The 23,507-nt window shown below is 28.3% G+C and overlaps 3 protein-coding genes and 1 non-coding gene across 5 annotated transcripts; 2 read left to right on the top strand and 2 right to left on the bottom strand.

The window, feature by feature from the left end:
- Positions 1 to 278: 278 nt before the first annotated feature.
- LOC112790046 (uncharacterized) lies at positions 279 to 2,165 on the bottom strand. The gene is made up of 4 exons (XM_025832266.3): positions 1,916 to 2,165; positions 966 to 1,073; positions 721 to 785; positions 279 to 629 (listed from the first exon to the last, which is right to left on the bottom strand). Exons 1-4 carry the CDS (start codon positions 2,000 to 2,002, stop codon positions 482 to 484), a joined length of 408 nt encoding a protein of 135 aa, XP_025688051.1. The 5' UTR covers positions 2,003 to 2,165; the 3' UTR covers positions 279 to 481.
- On the top strand, positions 1,929 to 5,652 carry LOC112790050 (DNA-directed RNA polymerases II, IV and V subunit 12). 2 transcript variants are annotated; one of them, XM_025832279.2, is made up of 4 exons: positions 1,929 to 2,632; positions 4,185 to 4,298; positions 4,442 to 4,534; positions 5,460 to 5,652. In XM_025832279.2, the coding sequence occupies exons 2-4, from the start codon at positions 4,259 to 4,261 to the stop codon at positions 5,480 to 5,482; spliced, it is 156 nt and encodes a 51-aa protein (XP_025688064.1). In that variant the 5' UTR covers positions 1,929 to 2,632; positions 4,185 to 4,258; the 3' UTR covers positions 5,483 to 5,652. The 2 variants fall into 2 exon arrangements, with proteins under 2 accessions (XP_025688064.1, XP_072091522.1); XM_072235421.1 differs by lacking the exon at positions 1,929 to 2,632 and adding an exon at positions 3,241 to 3,489 and having other exon boundaries at positions 3,864 to 4,298.
- A 51-nt stretch (positions 5,653 to 5,703) lies between these two features.
- On the bottom strand, positions 5,704 to 11,053 carry LOC112790038 (GDSL esterase/lipase At5g55050). Its single transcript, XM_025832253.3, has 5 exons — positions 10,447 to 11,053; positions 9,427 to 9,572; positions 7,739 to 7,972; positions 6,731 to 6,977; positions 5,704 to 6,143 (listed from the first exon to the last, which is right to left on the bottom strand). Exons 1-5 carry the CDS (start codon positions 10,706 to 10,708, stop codon positions 5,923 to 5,925), a joined length of 1,110 nt encoding a protein of 369 aa, XP_025688038.1. The 5' UTR covers positions 10,709 to 11,053; the 3' UTR covers positions 5,704 to 5,922.
- TRNAF-GAA (transfer RNA phenylalanine (anticodon GAA)) lies at positions 8,973 to 9,045 on the top strand. Its single transcript has one exon. It is a non-coding gene; the product is annotated as a tRNA-Phe (tRNA).
- Positions 11,054 to 23,507: the final 12,454 nt, after the last annotated feature.

The raw sequence follows: 23,507 nt of genomic DNA, 5'->3' as shown, positions 1-23,507 counted from the left end.
TTGCAACAATTGATGTTGGGATCCCAAGTTTTATGATCCAAATTACAATTTCATACTTCAAACATAACATAGATCATCAATCAAATCACAAACTAAAAATAGAAAAAAAAAACTATACAGCAACGAGGAACAGGAACAATATTCTTTTTTTTGGGGGACACAGATTATAACAACAATTTTACGGAAATAGTCATACGGAATAAGATACACGAACGTTATAGGGATTTTGGCAGGGTTCAGATGACTCTAGCAAATAATTGTAATGGAAGAAAAGAAAAGGGTCAAGAAGAATACTCCTTTATTTCTTTCATCCTTTCATAATTAATGAATACTTCACTGAAACAATATTCTTCACATCTCATACAAAATTCAGTTTTGCAATTTCAACAGATGAAGCTATCCAAAGACAAACACAAGTTTCATGATGTCAACTGACACAATTTCAAACCAGTTTTGGCCAATCAAGAAGCGGATGCCTGCATCATTTTTTTCTGCTTGGATCCCGGCTTAGCCCGTATTTCTTCAGTGTTTTGATGTAATTTCTCATGAGGGTAAACTTGTTACTTCCCAGGTGATAGAAATAATCCCAGGAATAGATTCCGGTTTTGTGCAAGTCATCAAAATTAAGCCTGAACAATCCAATTCATCAACTATGCATCACATTCCAGTTTGAGGGATTTAGATATTGAAATTTAGATCTAATGTCTAAGTTTGATGTACCTTACCCCATAGTTCCCTACCGGTTCTGCAGACATGATTCCCACGTGCCGTCTCCCAGATATTACCTGGTTCGAGGGATCAATTGGAATGTAGTCAAATCAAAACAACAGAAAAAGAAGTAACAAGGAAGATTAATCAGACAAGAGACCTCATTGATTCAATTATGAAAGTGTACTAAAACTCAGGATATAGTTTCCAAATGGTGCACAGTTGAAAAAGCATTCTGAGTTGCAGAAAGCAAGTACCTTTTCACCTCCAATTGATCTGATTTTTCCATCAACTGCAGGACTGTTTATTCTTAGAAACTCAGCCGACAACTTGAATACATGACCATCGGCAAATTCCACCTCCACCTGAGAACAGTCCAGGAATCATGCATAAGGTAGGGGAAATAAGCATAATTTCTCCAAAAGAAAGTTGTTTCAAGATGCAAGAACAATATGACAAGTAAGGATACAACAGAACCAAAGCCTTTAACCACTACGTGTCGTGTATAGTGTAACAACAGCTAACATTAGGAGAGTTCAGTGCAATTAACACAAAACACAAAACAACAATGCTTTCCTTCTTTTCTACAGCTTCCACTTGTGTAATGATGATACAACATAAAACACCCTTTCAAACCCAAATAGCACAATACTCAACCCAGTTATACCCTAGTTAAATACACAACATTCTTTCTTTTCTTTTCTTTTCTGTAAAAACTAAATGATATATAAGAAGAATATCATTCAGTATTTACAGCGTGTACCTTTCTAATCTTTCAACATGTTTGTGAAAGAAACACATTCAAAAAATTCATGACCTTTACACCAAATAGAAGCCAAACAACTCATCCTATCCCATGGTGAATTATACTCCAACCAAATACTTCAGATATGGTGTATAGTGCACTATAGCAAAAAGATTTGATTCTCTCTCTCCTTCGGGATTCAATTAAAGGTGCATAAGTCAAATAAATTAGTAAATTACAGGAACATTGTACTAATAGTAAGTAACATTTTGTTATATTTGTAGCTAAATTTTCCTTCTTCTAAACTTCTACCCTATTCTCGGAAAAAAGGAATGTACATTTTTTCAAGGCAAGATAAGAAATAAACTTTCATATTCTAACTCAATCATGCAGTAAACAATATTAAAAAAAATAACAAAGAAAAATTTCCTTTTTTGATTAAAAAAGGGAAGAAGTGCTAACCAATTTTGGGGCTTGAAGAGAGAACCTGGTGAGTCGGGGCATAGCCTCTGCTACTGTGTTGATGCTCCGAATCGCAGCCATGGCCATCAAGGTAGCAAGGGATTTGATCGAATTCTCTTTTTCTTTTCCTTTATCCCTAACTCAGGCTAGATTCTATTATGAAGAAAGAAATGAGGCTCTGATACTGTGTTTATTTGAAAGGAAATAGTGAAATACTGAAACAAGAGTAAAAGAAAGGAAATTGAAATTTGTAAGGATGTTAATGATTTTCCTTTTGTTTCTTTGTAGAACCGATGAACCGGCCTGAACCTCCGGTCGAACCGAACCAGGTCCCGGCCGGTTTTGACCTTCCAGCCTTAAACGTTACCGTTTTGGGTATTAGATAAAGGGAACCAGCTTCACCCTCTCTGTCTCTCACGCATTTGCTTCCCCCTCTCTAAGAAAACCCTAGCCTCCGTCACTCTCCTCTTCAAGCTGTGTCACCGCCACCGTCCTACCGCCGCCGTCGAATCTGGTCCACCCGTCGTCCCTACTGCTTTACGCGACCGTGCTTCCCAGTCTCTCACTCGACCAGAAGCCAGAACTCTGAAGTGTGAATCACTCCCCCTTCTCCAACCCTAGCCTCTCTTCTCTTCGAGCCAGTGCCGCCGCGCGTCCGTTGAGCCAGTGCCGCCGTCCGTCCGGTCAATCAACGTTCTGTCGGCATCGTCTTCGAAGGTCAGTGGCAATCATCGCTTGTTGTTCGTTTTCTTTTGGGTTTTTTTGTGTTGTGATTTTAATTTACTGAGATTATTGATTATTTGGATCAGATTTATTTATTTATGAGATTAATTTTAATATATTGTTCGCATGGAGGTTAGTTGGAATTGGATTGGAACCAATGGTTTGCAGTTTGTATCAAGAGTTGTTAACTGATATTGACCTAAGTTTTAACAATTAATTAATTTCAGAACACAGAACATGTTATAAAACTTGGAGGGTTTTTTCCTTCCTTTTTATGTATTTATTTATTTTTCCAGCCTGAGGAAGCTAAAGTGGAATCCTAAAGATGACAATAGCAGTTGAAGTGCTATTTCTTTTTGTCAAATGATTTTGTGGTTCACTTTTGATTAGATTAAATGATGGCTTGGATGGACTAGTTTAGTTCAAAATGTAAACTACAGATAGGAATTGCCAGATTAAATATAAATACAACCGTTCCTTATGGTTCTTAGTTCACAAATACTCTCCAATCTTGATTGTATTCTTATCTATAATCTATGGCTTTTATTTTGTTGAAATTGAAAGCTTAAACTGAGGTGTATCTGAGATATTTTTCGTGTAAGTTTGACAGCAACAACAGGGGTAAAAGAAAATGACAATTGTGCTTGCACAAGTATGAAAATTTTTCATGTAACTGAAACCAAAGCATTGCAATTGCATTAATGAATACAGGCATGTTTCTATCTTTACATTGATTAATGTATTATATATTTAGGTGTTGGATTTAGTAGAAATCGAACTACTACTTTCTCCCACGAGATTCGAAAACATTATCATTCTTCCTCATACTCTCTCGGGAGTAAAATTTGTATGCTCCAACAATGGTCCAAGCCTTACTAACTTAGGATGATTGATAACAAATTTTTATGTTGGCATTTTATGTTTAGGTATATGTTTTAGGTTTAATTACTCTGTTGGTCCTTATAGTTTTGTAAAATTTTCAATTAGGTCCCTATATTTTTTTTCTTTTTAATTGAGTCCCTGCACTAATTTTTTTTTAATTAAGTCTCTCTTAGTAGTAATTGGCTTAATTTTATAGAGACCCAACTAAAAAAAAAATTGGTATAGGGACCTAAATAAAAGGAAAAAAAGTGTAGGGACCCAATTAAAAAAAAAATTGGTGCAAGGACTCAATTAAAAGGAAAAAAAGTATAGGGACCTAATTGAAAATTTCACGAAACTATAGGGACCAACGGTAATTAAACCTATTTTTTATTTATCTTTTAAATTTGTAGTTTTTTTAAAGATTTTAAGACTTTTGTTGAAGACATTTCATGAAGTGTTTTAAATTTAGAAGATATTTTAAAGTTTATATTAGATTATAATGATGTTTTAAGAGTGTTTATTTATAATTTATTTATTATTTTATTAAAAATGGTTTTTTCGGTTGAATTATGATTAAACTGGTTAAACTAATAAATTAATGAACCAATAATTATAACGGTTCAATGACTGATTCGGTTTTCAGAATAGTGGCTAAAACATATCTCTTTGCCCTCTTTTATAGTGTGTTGCTGGCTGCACCAAAACCTGAAACTTAAAATCTTTAGTCTCTCGATCACTCAGAAACCTGCGCCATCGATGGATCCTCCAGCTGAGCCAGTTAGCTACATCTGCGGAGGTTTCTCTTTCTCCTCTCATCTCATCTCTCATATTTGTTTCTTTGATAATTCTTCTGCCTATGAGTGGTTTTGGATTTTAGGGTTCTGAAAGACAATTTGTGTTTTTGAAGTTTTCTTTTTCATTTGTTTCTTCGTTGTGCAGATTGTGGTATGGAGAATACGCTGAAACCAGGTGATGTTATACAGTGCAGAGAGTGCGGCTACCGTATCCTTTACAAGAAGCGCACTCGTCGCAGTAAGCCCTCTCTTTTACAATTTGAATTTCATAATCCTTGTTTTTCAATTTTCCTTTCTTGTTTTCTCATAATTTTAGTTTATGTAATGTGTTGTTCATGGACGCCTAATTTTTCAATACGTGAAAACGTGCACTTTGTTTGGATGGTTTATTTTGAATAATGGAGGTAATCGTAACCCTAATTTTGGTTGGGGGTAAAATTGGGAACACCTTACCCGAATGAGTTTCATTCGGAAATATATCTTTACAGTTAAGCTCTCTTAGGTTTTAAAATGTAGTTGCATGTTTAGGCTCCAAATTAGTCAACATAATTGACCTTTGATTTTTGACATAGGGTTTGAGTCTCTGCCTCCTTAGAAGTTAGTACAATAACAAGTACTCGTATTTAGAAGTAGTAACATGGCTTATTTTTGTGTTTATTTGGAGATTCAAGTTTTCATCCGAGCATTCGGAAATCTTGCTTGATTCCTAACAACTATACACCGTTCGAATTTGATGCTTTTTTTAAAGAAAATTATGAAGGAGGGTCTAGGAGTTTAATTAACCCAATCATGTCAGCAATGATTTGTTCCTCTTCATCATTTTGGGTAGTTGCTCATCTGATAAGTTATATCTAAAAGAGTTTGGCGGAAGCACTGAACCTTAAACAATTTAACCGTTGCTCCAATGCTCCTTTTTCAAATATAACCCAATAAGAACAACAAAACCCAATGTGAAATGAAATATAGATCAATCAAAAACATCATATGTTATTGTTGAATGCTGACCATCTTCGCTGTGCCTAGGTAACTGAAAAATGGAAAATTATTAATGACTGGGATTCTTCTGAGAATGACATGCTTGCATTTGATGCACTACTTTAAGGCATACATGCAGTTTATCTACACTGTTCATTTACATCTTTCTTTCTTTGGTTTTTATGCAGTTGTCCAGTATGAGGCACGTTGACGAAAACTGCTGTGGCGTTGGCAAGTATTTTCCAATGCAACCGTTATAGACTTGTAATGAAATTGTGATGTGAATGTGCTGTTCTGTTTTACCGAAGTCTTGTGAAATATAACCATCAATGATCCTTCGAGTTTTGAACTATTAAAATAATTCTTACTTTTTAAAGCAAATGGATCACCTACTACTATATGGCATGATAAGAAAAAAGTACAAAAAAAATAGGATAACAAATCAACATAACCCAAATTTATAAAGACAAAACATATATGTAAACTATGTTTCCTCTTTACTCTATCATTGTTGCCCCCTCTCTTCTATTTCCTTTTGGTCAGCCTTTTTGAACTTTTTGAGCTACTTGACAATCACAAGTTAAAAGAACAATGGCATATTGTATTATTGAGGACAAATTAAGATATAAAATGGAAAAAGAAAAAAGAAATTCAAGCAGCTACAAGCTGTCTCATGGTAATAGGAGATGCATATCTTGAAGGTCCATCAAAAAGTCTATCGACAAAGATGCGAGTAGCAGCTTCGGTAGGATGGACAGGATCCCAGAAAAGATAGTCTTGTCTGTTGGAACAAACAATGGAAATTGGGAGACATGGAAGTTCAGCATTCAGCTTACCAATTCCACAACAAGCAGTTTTTATTTCTCTAAATCCTGAAAATGGCACATATGAACTCTTAAAAATGAGATATAGGGATTAAATCTAAACTTTTTTTTTTTGGAACATTATTTTTCTTTAATGGAGACCAGAATCAAAATTCACAAATTCATAAAGGACAACAAACTTGTAGAGTTTTACATTTTTTTCTCTTTTTTTTAATGAGTTATAAATTGAAGTGTCTTTTAAGAAGAGAGCTTAAGATTATATATATAATATTTGTTTATATTTAGCGTAAATTTTGTTGACTTACACAGTTGAATAATTTTTTATGCACGATAAATTTTATCTATCGAGCAGTTAAATACTCATTAAATCCACGGAAATGATTAGGAGTCGATAAGTACCAACTGTGGTTACTGTTGTTTTGTGTTGTTTAGTTCTCTTATTTGTTACTAACTTTTTATTGTTTTTTAAAAGGAAAAGACTGAAATTATATAAGACAAGTTTTGTAGGTATTTTCCTAGTGTCCTAACTCCCAATATATATATATATGCTAATTATACTAAAAAGATGTATATGCAATATGAGTTTTTTATTTATCATTATGATTTATAAGTATATATGCATGTGATAACAATACCATAAGAAATTGGGCTCTGAATGAGATCTTCGATAGCGGCATAAGTATCGAAGTAGGAGTATCTTATGTCCTTTTTCTCCAATTGCCAATTCTTCAACAAGGTTTTAAGATCTTCATTATATTTAAGTGCCCAATAATTGGCTTCCGAGAAGCACTCTGTTTTGTTCTTAAGCCTGTTTGAAGGACAGCATCCAATTGCACCAATTCCCGCAATTTCAAATTTCCTTGCACCTTGCTCGTATAGTCTCTGCCAAATAAATACCAAATCAAAAATAATAAAATGCATGCAAGATAAGAGTTGTCCCAATAAAATTTAAAAATGATCTATTGTATTCTTTGTTGTTTGTTTACTATGTTTAAGTGATCATTTGGCGGTTAAATGTTGGTAAACTATATCTTGTCATGCCAAGATTTTAATTTGCCATGACTAAATTAGATAACATCTAATTTTTTTAATCGAAACCAATTTATTTATAAAGACCAGAACAAAAACTTATTTAACCGTATTATTTTTAGGTTTAATTACTCTGCTGGTCCCTATAGTTTCGTAAAATTTTCAATTAGGTCTCTATATTTTTTTTTCTTTTTAATTAAGTCCCTACACTAATTTTTTTTCTTCAATTTAGTCCTTCTTAGTAGTAATTGGCTTAATTTTATAAGAACCCAACTAAAAAAAAAAGAATTGGTATAAGGACCTAAATAAAAGGAAAAAAATTGTGGGGACCCAATTAAAAAAAATTGGTGCAAGGACTCAATTGAAAGGAAAAAAAATATAGGGAGCCTAATTGAAAATTTCGCAAAACTATAGGGACCAACAGAGTAATTAAACTTTTTTTTATATAATGCTCTGATCATAATTATTAAGCATGGTTTAGTGCATTTTCACTCAAAAACAGTTTTAAGCATCCAATTGCATACAATTATTTATAAGATTAATGGATTACTAAAAGTGGGAGCTAAAATAGACGACATATTAGAATCAAATTCAAATAGATTTTTTTTTTTTACCTGTAGTTGAAGTTTTAGGGAGGAAGTCATGGAATCAACGTATTGTTGAGGGGTGCTTTTATTTTGAAGATCCTTTGAGTTGAAGTAACCAAAGAGATCGTTGCTTCCAATCACAACAACAAAGATGGATTTCGAGAGATGACACTGAAGTGCAGGTCCTCCTATTTGTTCGGTCAATTGCCCTTGCACTTTGATGTAGTAGTCCACTTGATTTGGCAAAGGTATGTTTTGCCTCTGCAAATAATAATAATAATAATAATAATAATAATAATAATAATAATAATATAGAAAGTTAACTTTTAGTAGTCAATAATATTAGTTATTTTTTAATTCTAAACAATTTTATTTTTTAGAAAATTTAAGATTTATGATTTAGAATTTAGGATTGAAAATTTATTATTTAAATTCTAGAATTAAGATAAATAAAATAATTTTTAAAATGTTAATTTCATAGTATTATTTTAATAATAATAATTAAGTGGGGATTGCTTATTTTGGGACAGCATCATAAGAAAGATCAAGATCGTTTTTTATATATTTGTTTTTAACCGACATTTAATCAATTTTGTCATGAGAGATTTTATAATTTTTTATTAAGTATAAAATTTCAACTCCATATTATTTGTAAAATAGTTTCGTTATTATTTATAAAATATGGATGCTTTGGTGAGTTACTATATTTGTTTGTTAAACACATTTTAAATATGACATTTGTTGATTACGCGTGTCTTCTATATCATACCCTGTCCAATATTCAAATATCACATGTTAATATGTTATTATATAGGGCTTGTTTGGGTGAGCTTCTAAGAAAAGATCTTTTTTTAAATTATCTTTTTTTAAAAGATCTTATAGAGAAGTAAAAGTAATTTTATGTTTGGATATCTCATGTAAAAAGGTCTTTTTATCTATCAATTATGTTTGGGTATAACAATATAAAAGTACTTTTTTGTTTATTTATTACATGAAAAAAAAATTTTTTTAAGAAAAAAAGATCTTTTAAAAAAAATGTAAATTACAGCTTCTCAAAAAAGATCTTTTTTTTATTTTACTAGTGCTTTTACTTTTACTACTAGAAATTTGCCAAACATGTTAAAAATAAAAAAAGATCTTTTTTTAACAAAATAACGGCGCCCAAACATGCAAATATTCTCTCTTTTATAATGGAAATGGTATTTTGTCGTTCCGCTTACTTATACTTTTTATTTATCGTTGAATGCAATAATATCAGCATGCGGGGATAGCTCAGTTGGGAGAGCGTCAGACTGAAGATCTGAAGGTCGCGTGTTCGATCCACGCTCACCGCAATTCTATTTTAATCGTGTATACGCGTATTTGGTCATCCTTGTCCCTTGAATCTCACTCTTTAATTAATCAATGTTTCTCTCATGGACCCCACTTCCATAAAATCCACCCCTTTCCCATGCCCCACTTTTTGTCCCAGTTTGTGGAAAAATAAATTGGATTGTATGAAGGTCTCTTTCAGTTCCTTTAACTACCAAACAGAGATTACAAAAACTGATATTAATGATATTTGGATCCTCAATCTAGACTATTCAACTCCTAATGCAGTAATCCTAGCTAGGTCCCATTATTTTCAACATATAACAATGTATGAACAGGGTAAAACAAAGGGAGAAAAAAAAAAGCAATTGAAGAAAGGAATAAGAAAGATTGAATGAACTTACAGAAATTTCATCTATTTTATCACTGAATATTCCAGCACCTCCAGAGGCAAAGCTAACACCACCCAAAAATGACACATTCTTGTTGTTGCGGGACTTGGACACTAGGGAGAGGTAAGGTGGTGAAGTTGGGATCCCCAATTTCTCAGCTTCATTCAACCCAATCATCATTCATTTAATTTGAACCAAAGTTATATATATACTTCATGCTTCAATAACTATGATAACTAACATAACTTCTGGAGTTAAATTAATGAAAAATTTTATAGAGATTAAAATAAAAATCCATTATATTTACAAAAAACTACAAATTTATTTTAAATTAATAGAAAGATAGTATTAAAAAGTTAAAAAATATATTGCAAAATGGTTAGTAAATAAAATTCTATATATTTTTTAATGCAGTGATAGAAAATTATATTTACTATTAATCCACTTTATTTATTTTATTTATATTTCACAGTTCACACATCAATTTTTTTAAATTTAGTGCATGAAACTGACTCTCATGTTATGCTATTTATATGTTTTTTGGGAGTCATCCCATCATCAATCATGAATTTCTTACTTTCATAGATGAAAAAATATTGAGGAAATATCAAATAGGGAATGATTCGAATTTCGAACAGAAAAATTTGTGTGTGTGTTTTTTTAAAGTATTTGAAATATATTTATTTTAGCAAAAAAATTATCAAATAACTATTACAAATTAACAGAGACCATTAAAATAACGATTAAATTAGAAACAAACAAATTAATATTATATATATAAATTCTAAAATGACATGTATTTTTTGATAAAATTACAGTTTTAACCTTAAAAAATAGTTATTTATAAACTGAGACGGCGAGAATATAATAATATATGAGACAGACACGAGTTTAATGATTTGTAATATTCATAACTTGATGATATAATATGATTAATTATAAGAATGAACTGCTGATTTGTAATATTTGAAAAACAAATATTATCATTTTTTTATATTTGTAATGAACTAATGAATATTTTAAATGACTCACCAATAAAATCTGCAGCATTCTTGCCATTACTAAACCTCCCATTTGGTTTCTTTGTAGGATAATCAATACCATAGTGAGGAAGAGCAGCTCTTTCAATAGAAAGAGCCAAGTAATTGTTGTTACCAACATCAACAAGAGAGTCACCAAACACATAAACAATTGGAGTCTTATTTTGAGCCTCTAAGAATCCCAACAAGTTCATGAAGATGAAGAAAGAGGGGAGGAGGGAAAAGCTCCAAAGCATAATAACACTTTTCCCCATTTTGGGATGTACCCTACTCACTAGATTATTATTGGAATTGAGTTAGGTTTTTGTATTAATTTATGGTATGTGAAGGCTCAGAATGGTTGGCAAGAATTTAAAGGAGAAAAAAAAAGGTGGTGGGTATGTGAATGTGATGATATATGTGTAATAAATATGTGTGAACAGAATTCTGAATCACTAAGAGATAGTGGAGCAAAAAAAGAGTACTGTCCATATACTCAACCAACACTGATTTTATGGTGGTGTTTTTTTTCGTCTATATATTTCAAAAAAATTTAGTACCCGTCAACTCCCTGTATAATATATATGATTCAACTCAACAAGCTAATAAAAATACGACTCATTCTTAAACTTTTTTTTTTGGTGACTCTTAAACATTTTTTACTATATAAAAAATATTATATCTTTTTGTTAATTAAATAAAATTTAAGTTTTCATGTATTATAATTTATATTAATGACTTATATTCAAAATTTATAATATAAAATCTATTTTATTATATAAAAATCGAATTTCTATACTTAATAAATAAAGCTGACACGGCATTGTTTTTAGAGTATTTTTTATTTTTTTTATTTTTTTTAATTTGTAAACTTAACCTATGTCCTTAGGACTAGGAGTGTTTATCGGGTGAAATTGAATTTGTCTTGATTCAAACCCGACTTTAAATATATACTGGGTCTACTTTTTAGATCATAATCCGACTTTAAACCTGATGAATCCTAAACATTTTCAAGTCACAACTATGCCGGGTCCAAACCGAGTGAAAACTAGGTCTTTAAAGTTTTAACAACAATTTATAAAGAAATTTATTTGAGATAAGTTTATTTATAAAGAAAAAAACTTGTTACCGAAAAGTTGATATCCATATTTGAATTTGAATTTGTCCATAAATTCTAATTTGATGTTTTTTTTTATCTAATTCAATAAGTGTGATTAAAAATAAAATAATAAGCTTATAATTAATATAACATAATATTGAAATTAATTTAAAAAATCTATATATCTTTTTTAGTTTCCTTAGGGTGTATATGGGTCAGATGAAGCTGGGTTCGCTTTGAACCGAATTCGGCCCGAAATAATGACCGAATCTATTTTTGAGATCCTAACCCTAGATCCAGTAAAATCACACCAAATTAGCCCCTAAAATATTTGGGGCCGGGCCGAGTCTTCAGGCCGAGGCAATGCCATGTGCACCCCCTACTTAGGACACAAGATAGATAAATTTTTTATTATAATGAATTAATTATATCAACTAATTGATTTGATTAAATATTTAAATATCACATAATTTTTTATAATTTATATCAATTTGTTTTGATAGTATTTTTTAATTTATTTCTTTTAATATTTTAAACTAAATTAATTATTGATTATGTGCATTAATTAATTAATTTATTAGTCATTAAAATAATAAATCTATGAATAAAATAGGCAATTGAGATCTTTTTAACTAATAATTAAATCAAATAAAATAATATGTATTGAGCCAAATTCACATAATGTGAATTAAGGACTAAATTAAAATAAGATGATTATTCAAATTGAATATAATAAATACAAATTAATTTGGTTAGACAATCACAATCTTTTTGTCTTTTAATTTATATATAGATGGTCAAATAAAATTATAAAAATAATTATTTTTATCGTTCTTGTTATTTTAGCTCTTCTTTTTTTTTAATATGTAATTTTTTTATGTATAAATATACTCAAAATGAGAAGATATTGATAAGTGCCTCATTTAGTCTTAATTCATTTATCTTTGATTAATATTATTATAACAAGAATACATGTGATTTTATAAAAATGATATAATTTAGATTTTGGTTATCTGAGAATTTCCTGAATGGTTAGAATAGCTCCATATCACAAACTAACAAATACTAACAATAGAAAAGATAAAAAAATCAGCCAAAACAAATATTTGCGAGAATTATTTACGATTTGGAGCTGGATGAGGACCCGTAAAATTTCACAACCCGCCCACGTAAAATGGACAGGAATGGGGCATAATCACATAGGTATTCACTAAATCTACGCGAATATAAAATTATTGATATCTCTCTTCCGTCACTATATCGCTCAGTATCGTCTCAAAAATTATGTTAGGTAACTTATGTTATTATATTGAAATATGTTTTTTATATTTTTTCTTTAAAATATTTTTTTCATAATGAATATGTTACGAATAGTTGAATTATATTGAATTGATTATTTTATTATTATTATATTATATATTTTTTGTTATTTTTTTTTAAAAAATTACAAAGAATATACGTACATACTCGAGAGGATATGCATTTTATGAGTGGATAATTAAACAAAGACTAGAAAAGACGAAAAATATACGGTAACATTTTTTTAAACAAGAATGAGGAACGAAAAAAGGGGTCTGTTACGCTTTCATGAGTACCATTACACCATATCTAATTAGCAACGGCAATCCAATATGAGCCGATTTGAGAGGGGAAACATAGACTTCATTTGCATTGGGCCTTAAGGTAATGAATCTAAATAGGATTTAGAAACCTAACAATAAACCTAAGTTGATCTTGCTTGCTTTGAGGTCTTATTAGACCCAAGTATATATTGGAGTAATATTTTAAGTTATTGTTGTAATCAATATTATACTATTAAATATTATAACATTCAATATATATAAAAATTAGATATATTTACAAGAGATTTTTTAATTTAAATTTTTTTAATTATTTTTTATCTCTTTTAGTTTTAGATATTATTTACTATTGTAATGAAAAAATAAAAATAACAATAATCACTTATATAATTATAATAAATAATTTTAATATATATATATGACACTATATATATCTTCATAATATTTTTTTGTAATAACTATTTATATGATTTATTAAATAATTTTTTCTCTTAATATTTAATGAATTTAAGATACCAAATGTTAATATTATTTAACATACAGAATAAACAATTTAAGTAATTATCTAGGATAATAAGTATAATAGTGTAAGTATTTATTTATTTATTTGTATTGAAAAAATATATAAATAGTATAAATTGATATTTTTTAATAAAAAAACAATAATAAAAGTTATTAATTAAATTGTTTATATAATAAAAAAATTATGAATAATTTTTTAAATAATAATAAATAAAAAATTATTATTTTCACATATTATAAAGTTTATAAAAAAATTGATAATAAATCAACCTCAATAAATTATACATTAGTCTTGTTAAAAAATAAATAATTAATACATTAGATATTATTTACGTATTATTGATTATTAAATTATAATTAATTTATAATCTAATTTTTGATAATTAAAATTTAAATGATTGAAATTATTCAATGTTAAATATTTTTCAATTAACTAATTTTATTTTCGTTATTAAAATTAAAAAAAGATGAGTTGTTAATTAATTCTGAATTTAAATTTAAATTTGAATAAGAAAATAAAATTTATTTTAAATTTTATCTCACCAATCAGAACAAATTTTAAGATAAAAAATTATTTTGTACATTATATTATAAAATAGTATGATATGGTCATTTGTTATTTTTTAATGACAAATATTATCAAATAAAATAGTGTAAAAAAGTTGAAAGAAAAGGTAGTTACTAATTTAGAGAATATTAATTTATTTTTCAATAGAATGAATTATATATTGAATAACAAAAGTTGTTATTAGTTTCTGTTCACACTAACGAATACTCAATGATGGTATTCCAGTAATGACGCAAGTTTATAAGTTTGGAAATTTAAAAATCATGTTATAAAATATGAAGTTTTAACATGTAACAACGTTGATCATATTGTTTTAATTTCAAAAATGAATATGATACCAACAAATAAAATTGTCTCAGGTACATTTCAACAAAAATAAATCTTCATAAGTATTGCTATCAATGAGAAATTATTTTATTTTAAGGACAAATACTATTTTTTTTACGGTATTTTCTAACTCGATAAACCAAAAATTAATCCACCACGTATTGATACTCCATTTATTAAGAGTATGTCACTAGCAAATGAATTGCTACACACACAAAGACGAAATTCGAACTCCTTATACTTGCTTTAACAAACAAGTAAGATAACTACTCAACCAGCCTAAATTAGTTAAGTCAAATACTAATTATTTTTAATATTTCAAGTTATAAAATATTTATAGTAATTATTATTATTATATATTTTTATTTATTTTTTAATAAAAATTTTATATAATTTTATGTATTATTTATGCAGGATAAGAGAATATATATTAGTTTAAAATTTAAAATTTAAAGTTAATAATTTTAGGATTTAAAATTTAAGACGTAGAATATAAAATTCATAATTTAGGATTTAGAATATTTAGAGTTTAAAAAATATTACGCTCCTAATTTTTTTTAGAACACATCAGCATTCATCACCGCATAATATTTATAAATTATTTAACAAAAATCTCTACCACAACAGAAAAAAATTCGAACCTGTGTTATAGAAATTTTTTTTTGAATTTTTGCCCTTTTTCTGAACCCGATTGAAGTTGATTATGTGGTGTTTTGTTATTAAATGATGATAGACAATCATAACTTGTCATTGTCAAGTGGGAAAGAAATAAAATAGAAGGAAAACAAAGAAGAAGAAAAATAGTAGTGTACTTTGTCCTTTTGCTCACTTTAATTAGCAAAGTAGTTCAGATTAATTAGTGAAACATGTGTAGTGTTCAAGTTAAGAAGTCTTAAATCTCATGTTTTAAGTGTTACGATTTTTAGGTAGTTCATATTGGCTTGCAAGACAAAGCACATACACATGCAACACATGCTACATTAAATGAAAATGGTCATTGTAAACATATACAAGCTAAGTTAGGCTTATTTGGTACATCAAACATCATAAATTTTGATCATATTAAATATAATTTAAACAGTAAAAGAAAAAAACAGCACTATAAATGTAAGATATACTTTTTTTTCTAATTATTATTAAGTATACTATTTACTCCTTTCACTTCAAAACATATTTTCACATTTTAGATGCAGAAAAAAATTACTATACTTAAATAATTACGGGTAATATTTTAAAGTTTCTGAGAATATTTGGAGTGAATATTTTAGTTTTTAAAAAGTTTTAATATATAAATTAATTTTTGCTGTTTAACTTTTTTTGTTATACTATAATATTTTGGGTCTATGGCTATAGTTTTTTTTGTCAAAGTTTTTACTATGATCATTATGGTCATGATTTTTTTTACTGTGACAAAAAAAAATTATGGTCGCGATTTTTGGAAAAAGAGTGATCATAAAATATCTATGGTCACGATTTTTTAAACAATGATGACTTAAAAGAGTCTATAGTCACAGTTTTAAAGGATGATCTAAAAGAGTCTATGATCACAGTTTTTTATAGTGACAAAAAAAATTCTATGATCATGATTTTAAAAGGAGTTTATGATCACGGATTTAGGAGGTAACTTAAAGGAGTCTATGGTCACAGTTTTGAGGAGTGATCTAAAAGGGTCTATGATTATGATTTTGTGGGTGACCTAACGGGATACAAAAAAAGGGGTCTATAGTCACAGTTTTTAAAAAATGATGACTTCAAAAGGTTTATGGTCACGGTTTTGGAAGTGACCTAAAAGGGTTTATGGTCACAGTTTTAGGAGTGACCCAAAAGAGTTTATGGTTACAATTTTTTGAAAGAGGGACCTAAAAGAGTTTATAGTTATGATTTTGAAAGGTGACTTAAAAAAATTTATGATCACAATTTTAGAAGATGACTTAAAAAAATCTATGATCACAATTTTTCGAAAGAATAACCATAGACCTATGATCATCTTTCTTACTAAATATAATCACTTTTTTTTTTTAGTAGTGTTAGTTAGAACATTTTTTTGTTAGATTCATCCGTTAATAACTAACATCCTTTATTATAGGAGAGTGTTAAGTTCGTTGCATCATTCTTTTGTCTCGATTGTTATGCATTATAACAACTACTGTGCCACTTGACATTCCACCTCAGTATGACATTAGTCGCTGACAAACAAATTTTACTGGGGACTGCTGTAACTAATTTATTAAGAAAGTTAAATATCATGATTGATCTGTGTATAAAAATTGTTAGAGACTAAATGATCTGTTCGAATAATTCTCAATGACTAACTTAGGGTATTATTTAATAATTATATATATCTCAAGTTCTAAAAAAAATACTATTTTTAAAATAAACTTAAACAGTAAAATTGAGTTGTACTTTAAAAATATTTTTAAATAAATAAATAAATTTGTATGTTAAAAAATACATATAATTTTTTTCAAAAAATAATTTTTAGCAATTTTTTTTTATGCTTTACTGTTAATCTCATGATATCAATGCATATTATTAAATATGATTTTACAAGTTTGGTTTAACATTTGTTATATTTTTCTATTAGTTTCACAAAAAAGAATTTTTTTAATTTATGTTAAAATAATATACATTAATATCACTATAAAAATAATATTAAAAGGTATCTTAATAAAAAGATAATTTAATCATTACAAAATATTTTGATAAAAATATAATTTAATCATTAGAAAAATAATTTGTTAAAGGATGTTTTGGTACACAAAATTTAATAAAAAAAATTGCTAAAGAGTATTTTGTAAAAAAATAATTTATTTTTTCTTAAAAAATGAGTAAAGACATTAATTAACACAAAAAATTTAAAATAAATTAAAGAGAAATTTTTTTAAAAATTATAAAAAAAGAAAGTGTATATTTTACAAATAGAAAGGAAGGTAGAGAGTATCATTTTAAGATCTCTTACTTCTGTTGGTCTGAATTTTCTTTTTTTAACCTTTCGACAAGAAATGTCAATCAAGCCTGTATCAATATCTCAATTCGAGAAGTAGGTACGATTCTTTTTATAGGTTGTTTTTAGAATTTAGATACTGTGCGCAATAAAAGTATAAAAAAGAACAAATAATTAAATAATTATAGAAAGCATAAAGTAAGAAAAAACAAGTGCAAAAAATAAAAAATTCAAAATTTTAAGATTTATATTAAAATATGCAGAAGTTGATAAGTGCTTGAATGAAAATGATAGAATTTAAATAACAGAACAAAAAAAACATAATTGAAAATGACCAAAAAAATAGAGTCTCCCAATATTTATATGGATTCGTGACTTTTGTTTCGTAGTGTGACTAAAAATTTTTAGAGTGAGTGAGTGTATGAATGAATGAAAGCTTTCTAACTTATTGAAACTAATCCTATTTAAAGAAAAAAAATCTAAGTTAATTGATATAACTTTGGACTTCAAGTAAATTTGCTCTTCAAGTAGTCTTAAACTTTAGACAAACTTAAACTTTAAGTAATTTTAAACTTTAAATAATTTTAAACCTCAAATAAATTTGACCCCAAATAGTCTTGAACCTCAAATAGCACCAAACATAAGATAATTTGACCATCAAATTTAATCCATTTTTATTTTTTTTAACTATAATATGTTTCATACATATATAATCTTTAACTCTATTCATCGAATTTTTTTCAACGTGAACCATTTATACCAAATTTTTGACATAACTTCTAAATGTTTACTTTTTTCGTTTTTCGGATTTTATGGCCGGTATAATTTACAAAAGTTTGGCGATATCCTATAATAAACAGCCCAGGCAGGCAGCAGCAAAGACAAGCACCGATGAAAAATGAAATTCTTAGATCAAACTCTCTTGTTTTATGTGGCGTAAAACTATAGATTGTAAAACGTTGAAAATCCATGTTTCCATTGCAAAAAGTTGACTTGAAAGTCCATTCCATATTAATTTCTTATTTAAGTTGCCGTGATCGTGTTAATGTCATCAATTCTGTCCATCATTTTACTAGAGGCTTCTTTAAGGAGTATAATAACTAAAGGAGTCTTTAATCCCAAAAAAAAAATGTAATTTGACTAACACACTACAGCAGTGCACACACACACATACGGACTGACTTTGCCGACAGTGGCTTTGGTTGCAAAGAGAAAATATATTTTTTATTGGTAAGTTGAAGGTTCGATCTAAAAGTGGAAATTAAGGTGTAGTCGACTTTACGTGAAATTGATATTTAAGAGTCGTTAAATGATTTGACTAATTTGACTAAATTTTTATCTAACGGTTCTCAACTATCAACTTTATGTGAAGTCGACTGCATCTAAATTTTCACTCGATCCAAACTGACGGAAGAGTTTTATGAATAATTTAGGATTGATTATACCACTCTTTTAATATTGTCATCAAGATTATATAACCACTCCACAGGCTTTTAACATTAAAAAAATAAAGTGTTACAATACAAATATTAAAATAGAACAAAAAAATTAAAATACAACACCAATCAATATACATAATCTTCAATGTGTTGGACATCTTCTTCAAAAATTATCTATGTTCTTAATTTTTTTGTGATATTAAAATCAAATCTTAATACTTAGTACATAGTCAAAAAAATCTGCTCACATCTAAATTAACAAAAATTAAAAATTAATTTTAGTTAGTTAATATTAAATTTTTTTAATTTTAATTTTTTTTAATTTATAATATAAAATTAAAATTAATAATTTTAAATTTTAAATTTTAAAAAATTAATCGATATTAACCAGAAAAATTGTAGGACTATTAAACGGATAAGTCCGGCCTATTTAGATCTGGCCCGTTAAGCCCGCGGGTAAACAGGCTTATCCGTTTAAACTCACTTTATTCGCGGGTCAAATGGCCTTGACTATTTATGGTCAGTCGATAGGTTAAACGGGTCAATTTGTTTATCATTTAATTTTATTTTTTGAAAAATATTTTGACAAAAGATACCATTTTTAGGTCAAAAATCTTTAAAATAATATTTTTTTAGTTGACGAGTTGGATTTTCGAATCGGATCGGAAGAAATATCGACTAAAAATACTGCTTTTTTTTTTAAATGTTAAAAAAATAAACGGACCACCCGTTTAGCCCGCAGAATAGTCCCTTTAACCCGTCATTTTTTTTAATTAATCGAATTTAGTCTGTTTAGCCCAAAATTTAAACAGATTTAATTTTAGAGGCAAATTTGAGGACCCTAAAAAATTGATTCTCTTCCATTCCTCGATTGTAAACTATGTTTCAACGTGGCTTGCAGACACAGTCACATAACCTTCCGTGTGTACGATTATTTGCACATTGATGTAATGTAATGATGTCCATGACCTTAAAACTTAAAACACACAATTGATTCAAAATTTTAAGATTTTGTTCACACAAATTAAAGATCGAAATCTCAATATTGAGTTGAATAAACCAAAAAATTTAATGCAGCTCTTATCTTCTTTTCGACAGAAAACCAAAAAATTAGTTAAAAAGTTTTGTCTTCTTTTGGACGTTTCTTATTAGTTGCTCTAATTACTTATTTTGGAGAAACATTATTTGGCTTTCCAGGATTATAACTAATTGTATGCGGTTCACCGTTTACGTATTTGGCCTAATTTTTTTGTCAAAGGTGTATTAATGGCAAATTTAATTTTTATGTTTTTTTATCTATTAAATATAAAATTATCAGATTTTTGAAAGATGGAAAAATATCATTTTCCTAAATAGACTTGTAAAAAAACTATATTAAAATCTAATTTTTAAAAATATCATATGGAAATAATATTTGGAGGGCCAAGACAGAAATTTTTTATTCTTTTTGTCAAAACTGAATCTCTTATGCCCAAAATAACATTTTACTTTTTTTATGAAAATGATGAAAAATTCAAAGAAAAAAGGTATAAAAATAAAAGGGCAAAACACCTCAATAAATCAAATGTACATTAATATTATTTGAATGTTCCAAATTAAAAAATACAATGTCAAAGTTTCAAAGCACATTTTGATATAAGTCGAATCGATTAAATTCGATTTAATGAAACATGTAGTAAATCGAATCCAATAGATTCGAATTAGATAAAAAACGTTAATAAAATAAAAATCGAATCAAGTGGATTCAAATTAAGTGCATGGTTAAAATGCTAATAAATCGAATGGATTGGATTCGAATCCACTTGATTCGATTTTCATTCAATTAACGTTTTTCACCTAATTCGAATCTATTTGATTCGATTTATTACGTATTTCATTAAATCGAATTTAATCAATTCGATTTATATAGAAATGTGTTTTGAGACTTTGACATTATATTTTCTGGTTTGAGACATTCAAGTAATATTAATGTGCATTTAATTTATTGAAGTGTTTTGCCCAAAATAAAATTTGGTTTTTATTCGACTTCTAAATAACTACGGATTAAATCACTGGCCCACCAATTAAATTGGTATTTATTTAAAATTTTTTTATTTTTCACTAGAAAAATGTTGAATATCGTTGAATTTAGCAACTCAGAATAGAGACGGATTTATCATCGATAACAGTGTCGAATTCGTAAGGTTATTTAATTATCGGCGGATTTAAGTTTTCGACGGTAAATTTGCCGGTAATATTTAGAAAAAAATAAAGATATATTATTGCGTCTTGTAACGACATTTACTGTTGAAAAATTTTGACGGTAAACAACTTAGTGAAACGATGTGTTTTGTGACCCACAATGGTTTACCGTAGAAAAAATCTTACGGTGAGACGTAAATTAAAAGCGCGAATCATCTTCCGCTCATTCGAATCTCTCTCTCTCTCTCTCTCTCTCTCTCTCTCTCTCTCTCTCTCTCTCTCTCTCTCTCTCTCTCTCTCTCTCTCTCTCTCTCTCTCTCTCTCTCTCTCTCTCTCTCTCTCTCCACCATCTGCCACCATCACAGGCCCCTCTTTGGTGCCGTCAATCTATCGCCGACCCCTCCCTTCTCAAACCACTGTCGCCCCCACTATCATTGCGCCGCCACTGCCCTGCTTTGCCGCGAGTCCAACCTTCAGCGTAGCATAACAAGGAAGCCCTTGTCCCAGTTCCAGTGAGTTCTTTAGCCTTCGGCGACCACCTTTCCGCCACCTCTAGCTCCAGCAACATCATTGTGCCGCTGCATCTTAACCTTTTCTTTGTTATTTCCTTATTCTACATTCGAGTAAAGTATTATTTTTGTCTCCAACGTTTAGAGTAAGTTCTAAAGTTGCCCCTAACGTTTAAATCGGCATGTTTAAGTCCCTAACGTTTTAAAATTGGCTCAATGTTGGCCTGCCGTTAAGAATCTGTTTACAGAATTGACGGCGGGATAAAATTGAGACGATTTTGAAACGTTATGGACTTAAATAGGACGAAAACGTTGGGGATAAAAACGATACATAGAAATAAATTTTAATTAAATAAAATTTGCTTGTTTTGTTTTGTTTCATGTTTTTAGATACCAAAAAAAAATTTGCTATTCATTGGCGTGTAGACAGGAACGGATATATAGGGGCAAGTGGAGGTCTCGACCCCTTTCTCCTTCAATTTTTTTAATTAATAGTAATAAATTATTAAGTATGATTTAATTTTTTAAATTATTTAATATTTTGTCTATTATAAATAAAAGTCCAATCCAACTTAAATATTAATAATTTCTAATGTCTAAAAAGTAAGTAATAATATTTAAAAAAATTTTAAAAAATATTATTACTAATTTTTTTAATTAAATAAAATTTTTCAAATCTCATAAAGTAGATTCTTTTTATTTTTGTGACCGTCTTTTTTTATTTATTTGGTATCAATTCTCTCTATTTTAATTGCTATAACTGAAAGATCTTTTTCAGCTATGAATATTGTGAAGAATGACTTAGAAACAAAATAAAAAATAAATTTTTTGTTAATTATGCTCCACTTGTTGTGTAGAGTTTCTCCTTTTAAAAAAAAAGGATTTTTTTGTTAATTGTTTTTTAATTATATTAAAAAAATTATTGCAAAATTTGACACAGATTTTATTATTGTTGAATTTATGATACGAAGAAGCGACCACTTTGTTACTAAAAAATACACATATTTTTTACATTTTAAAATATATTCTCTATTAATATATTTTTGTAATATATATTATATTATATAATTTTTTACATATTTTTTTAATATTATATATATTATTGGTTCTTATAATAATATTTTTAGATTCATCTCTATTGTAGGCTTGTAGTAGGTATCTTGATAGATGTAACAACAAACTTAAAATTAAATAAAAAATAATAATTTATGTCCAAAATAAAGATGTAATCATCATCACCTAAATAATACAATAGTTTGATAGAGTTATCATTTGTCAAAAGTCCTATTTTCAGTATTTTGTAACATGTCATCCAAACCTTTTGAGAAAGGAAATTGAAGAACCCATTTTCAAAGGCCGAAACATATACACATGGATGGCGACGGCATTGTCAAGATGGGCATTATGAATCTGATCTCCACTGAGTCAGAGAAATACAAGAGAAGAGAACACGCAGCGTTGGGTTTGGGTTGCAACTAATTTAATTCACACTTGAAACAGGGAATGGTGCCGCAGCCTAAGGTCCTATATATGTATGTTGCATTCACAAACTGGTCCAATCATATCATTATCCAGCCACTTTGGACTCTACAACATTCATTGCAGCACTCACCCACTTACTTCGAATCTATTTATAGATATACATGTTCTTTTTCTCTCATTTAATCTACCCACCGTCCTGTCCAGAAAACAAATAAATAAATAAATAAATAATTTTTTTTAATGTTTTGATTTTTGATAAATAACATGATTTTAAAAAGAATATTTTAAATATTTATTTTATTGTAACATTATAAATGATATAGAATTTAATTTTAATAGATTAAAAATATAAAATATTTTGAAATTTTGTTTCGTAAAAAATTAGTCATCATAAGTTTGTTAAATTAAAAGATATTATGAAAA

This window comes from Arachis hypogaea, chromosome 1, assembly GCF_003086295.3.
Source record: "Arachis hypogaea cultivar Tifrunner chromosome 1, arahy.Tifrunner.gnm2.J5K5, whole genome shotgun sequence".
NCBI classification, from domain to species: Eukaryota; Viridiplantae; Streptophyta; class Magnoliopsida; order Fabales; family Fabaceae; genus Arachis; species Arachis hypogaea.
The sequence above is the reverse complement of the archived record's forward strand: the minus strand, read 5'-3'. Positions and strand labels throughout refer to the sequence as shown.

Coding starts and splice junctions, on each gene's coding strand:
- LOC112790046 (XM_025832266.3), bottom strand. CDS start 2,002: ATGGCCATGGCTGCGATTCGGAGCATCAACACAGTAGCAGAGGCTATG. Junction 1,074..1,915: donor CTCTTCAAGCCCCAAAATTG/GTTAGCACTTCT, acceptor GACTGTTCTCAG/GTGGAGGTGGAATTTGCCGA. Junction 786..965: donor GATCAATTGGAGGTGAAAAG/GTACTTGCTTTC, acceptor CCCTCGAACCAG/GTAATATCTGGGAGACGGCA.
- LOC112790050 (XM_025832279.2), top strand. CDS start 4,259: ATGGATCCTCCAGCTGAGCCAGTTAGCTACATCTGCGGAG. Junction 4,299..4,441: donor AGTTAGCTACATCTGCGGAG/GTTTCTCTTTCT, acceptor TTCGTTGTGCAG/ATTGTGGTATGGAGAATACG. Junction 4,535..5,459: donor CAAGAAGCGCACTCGTCGCA/GTAAGCCCTCTC, acceptor GTTTTTATGCAG/TTGTCCAGTATGAGGCACGT.
- LOC112790038 (XM_025832253.3), bottom strand. CDS start 10,708: ATGGGGAAAAGTGTTATTATGCTTTGGAGCTTTTCCCTCCTCCCCTCT. Junction 9,573..10,446: donor GAATGCTGCAGATTTTATTG/GTGAGTCATTTA, acceptor GGTTGAATGAAG/CTGAGAAATTGGGGATCCCA. Junction 6,978..7,738: donor CCCTAAAACTTCAACTACAG/GTAAAAAAAAAA, acceptor TTTATTTGGCAG/AGACTATACGAGCAAGGTGC.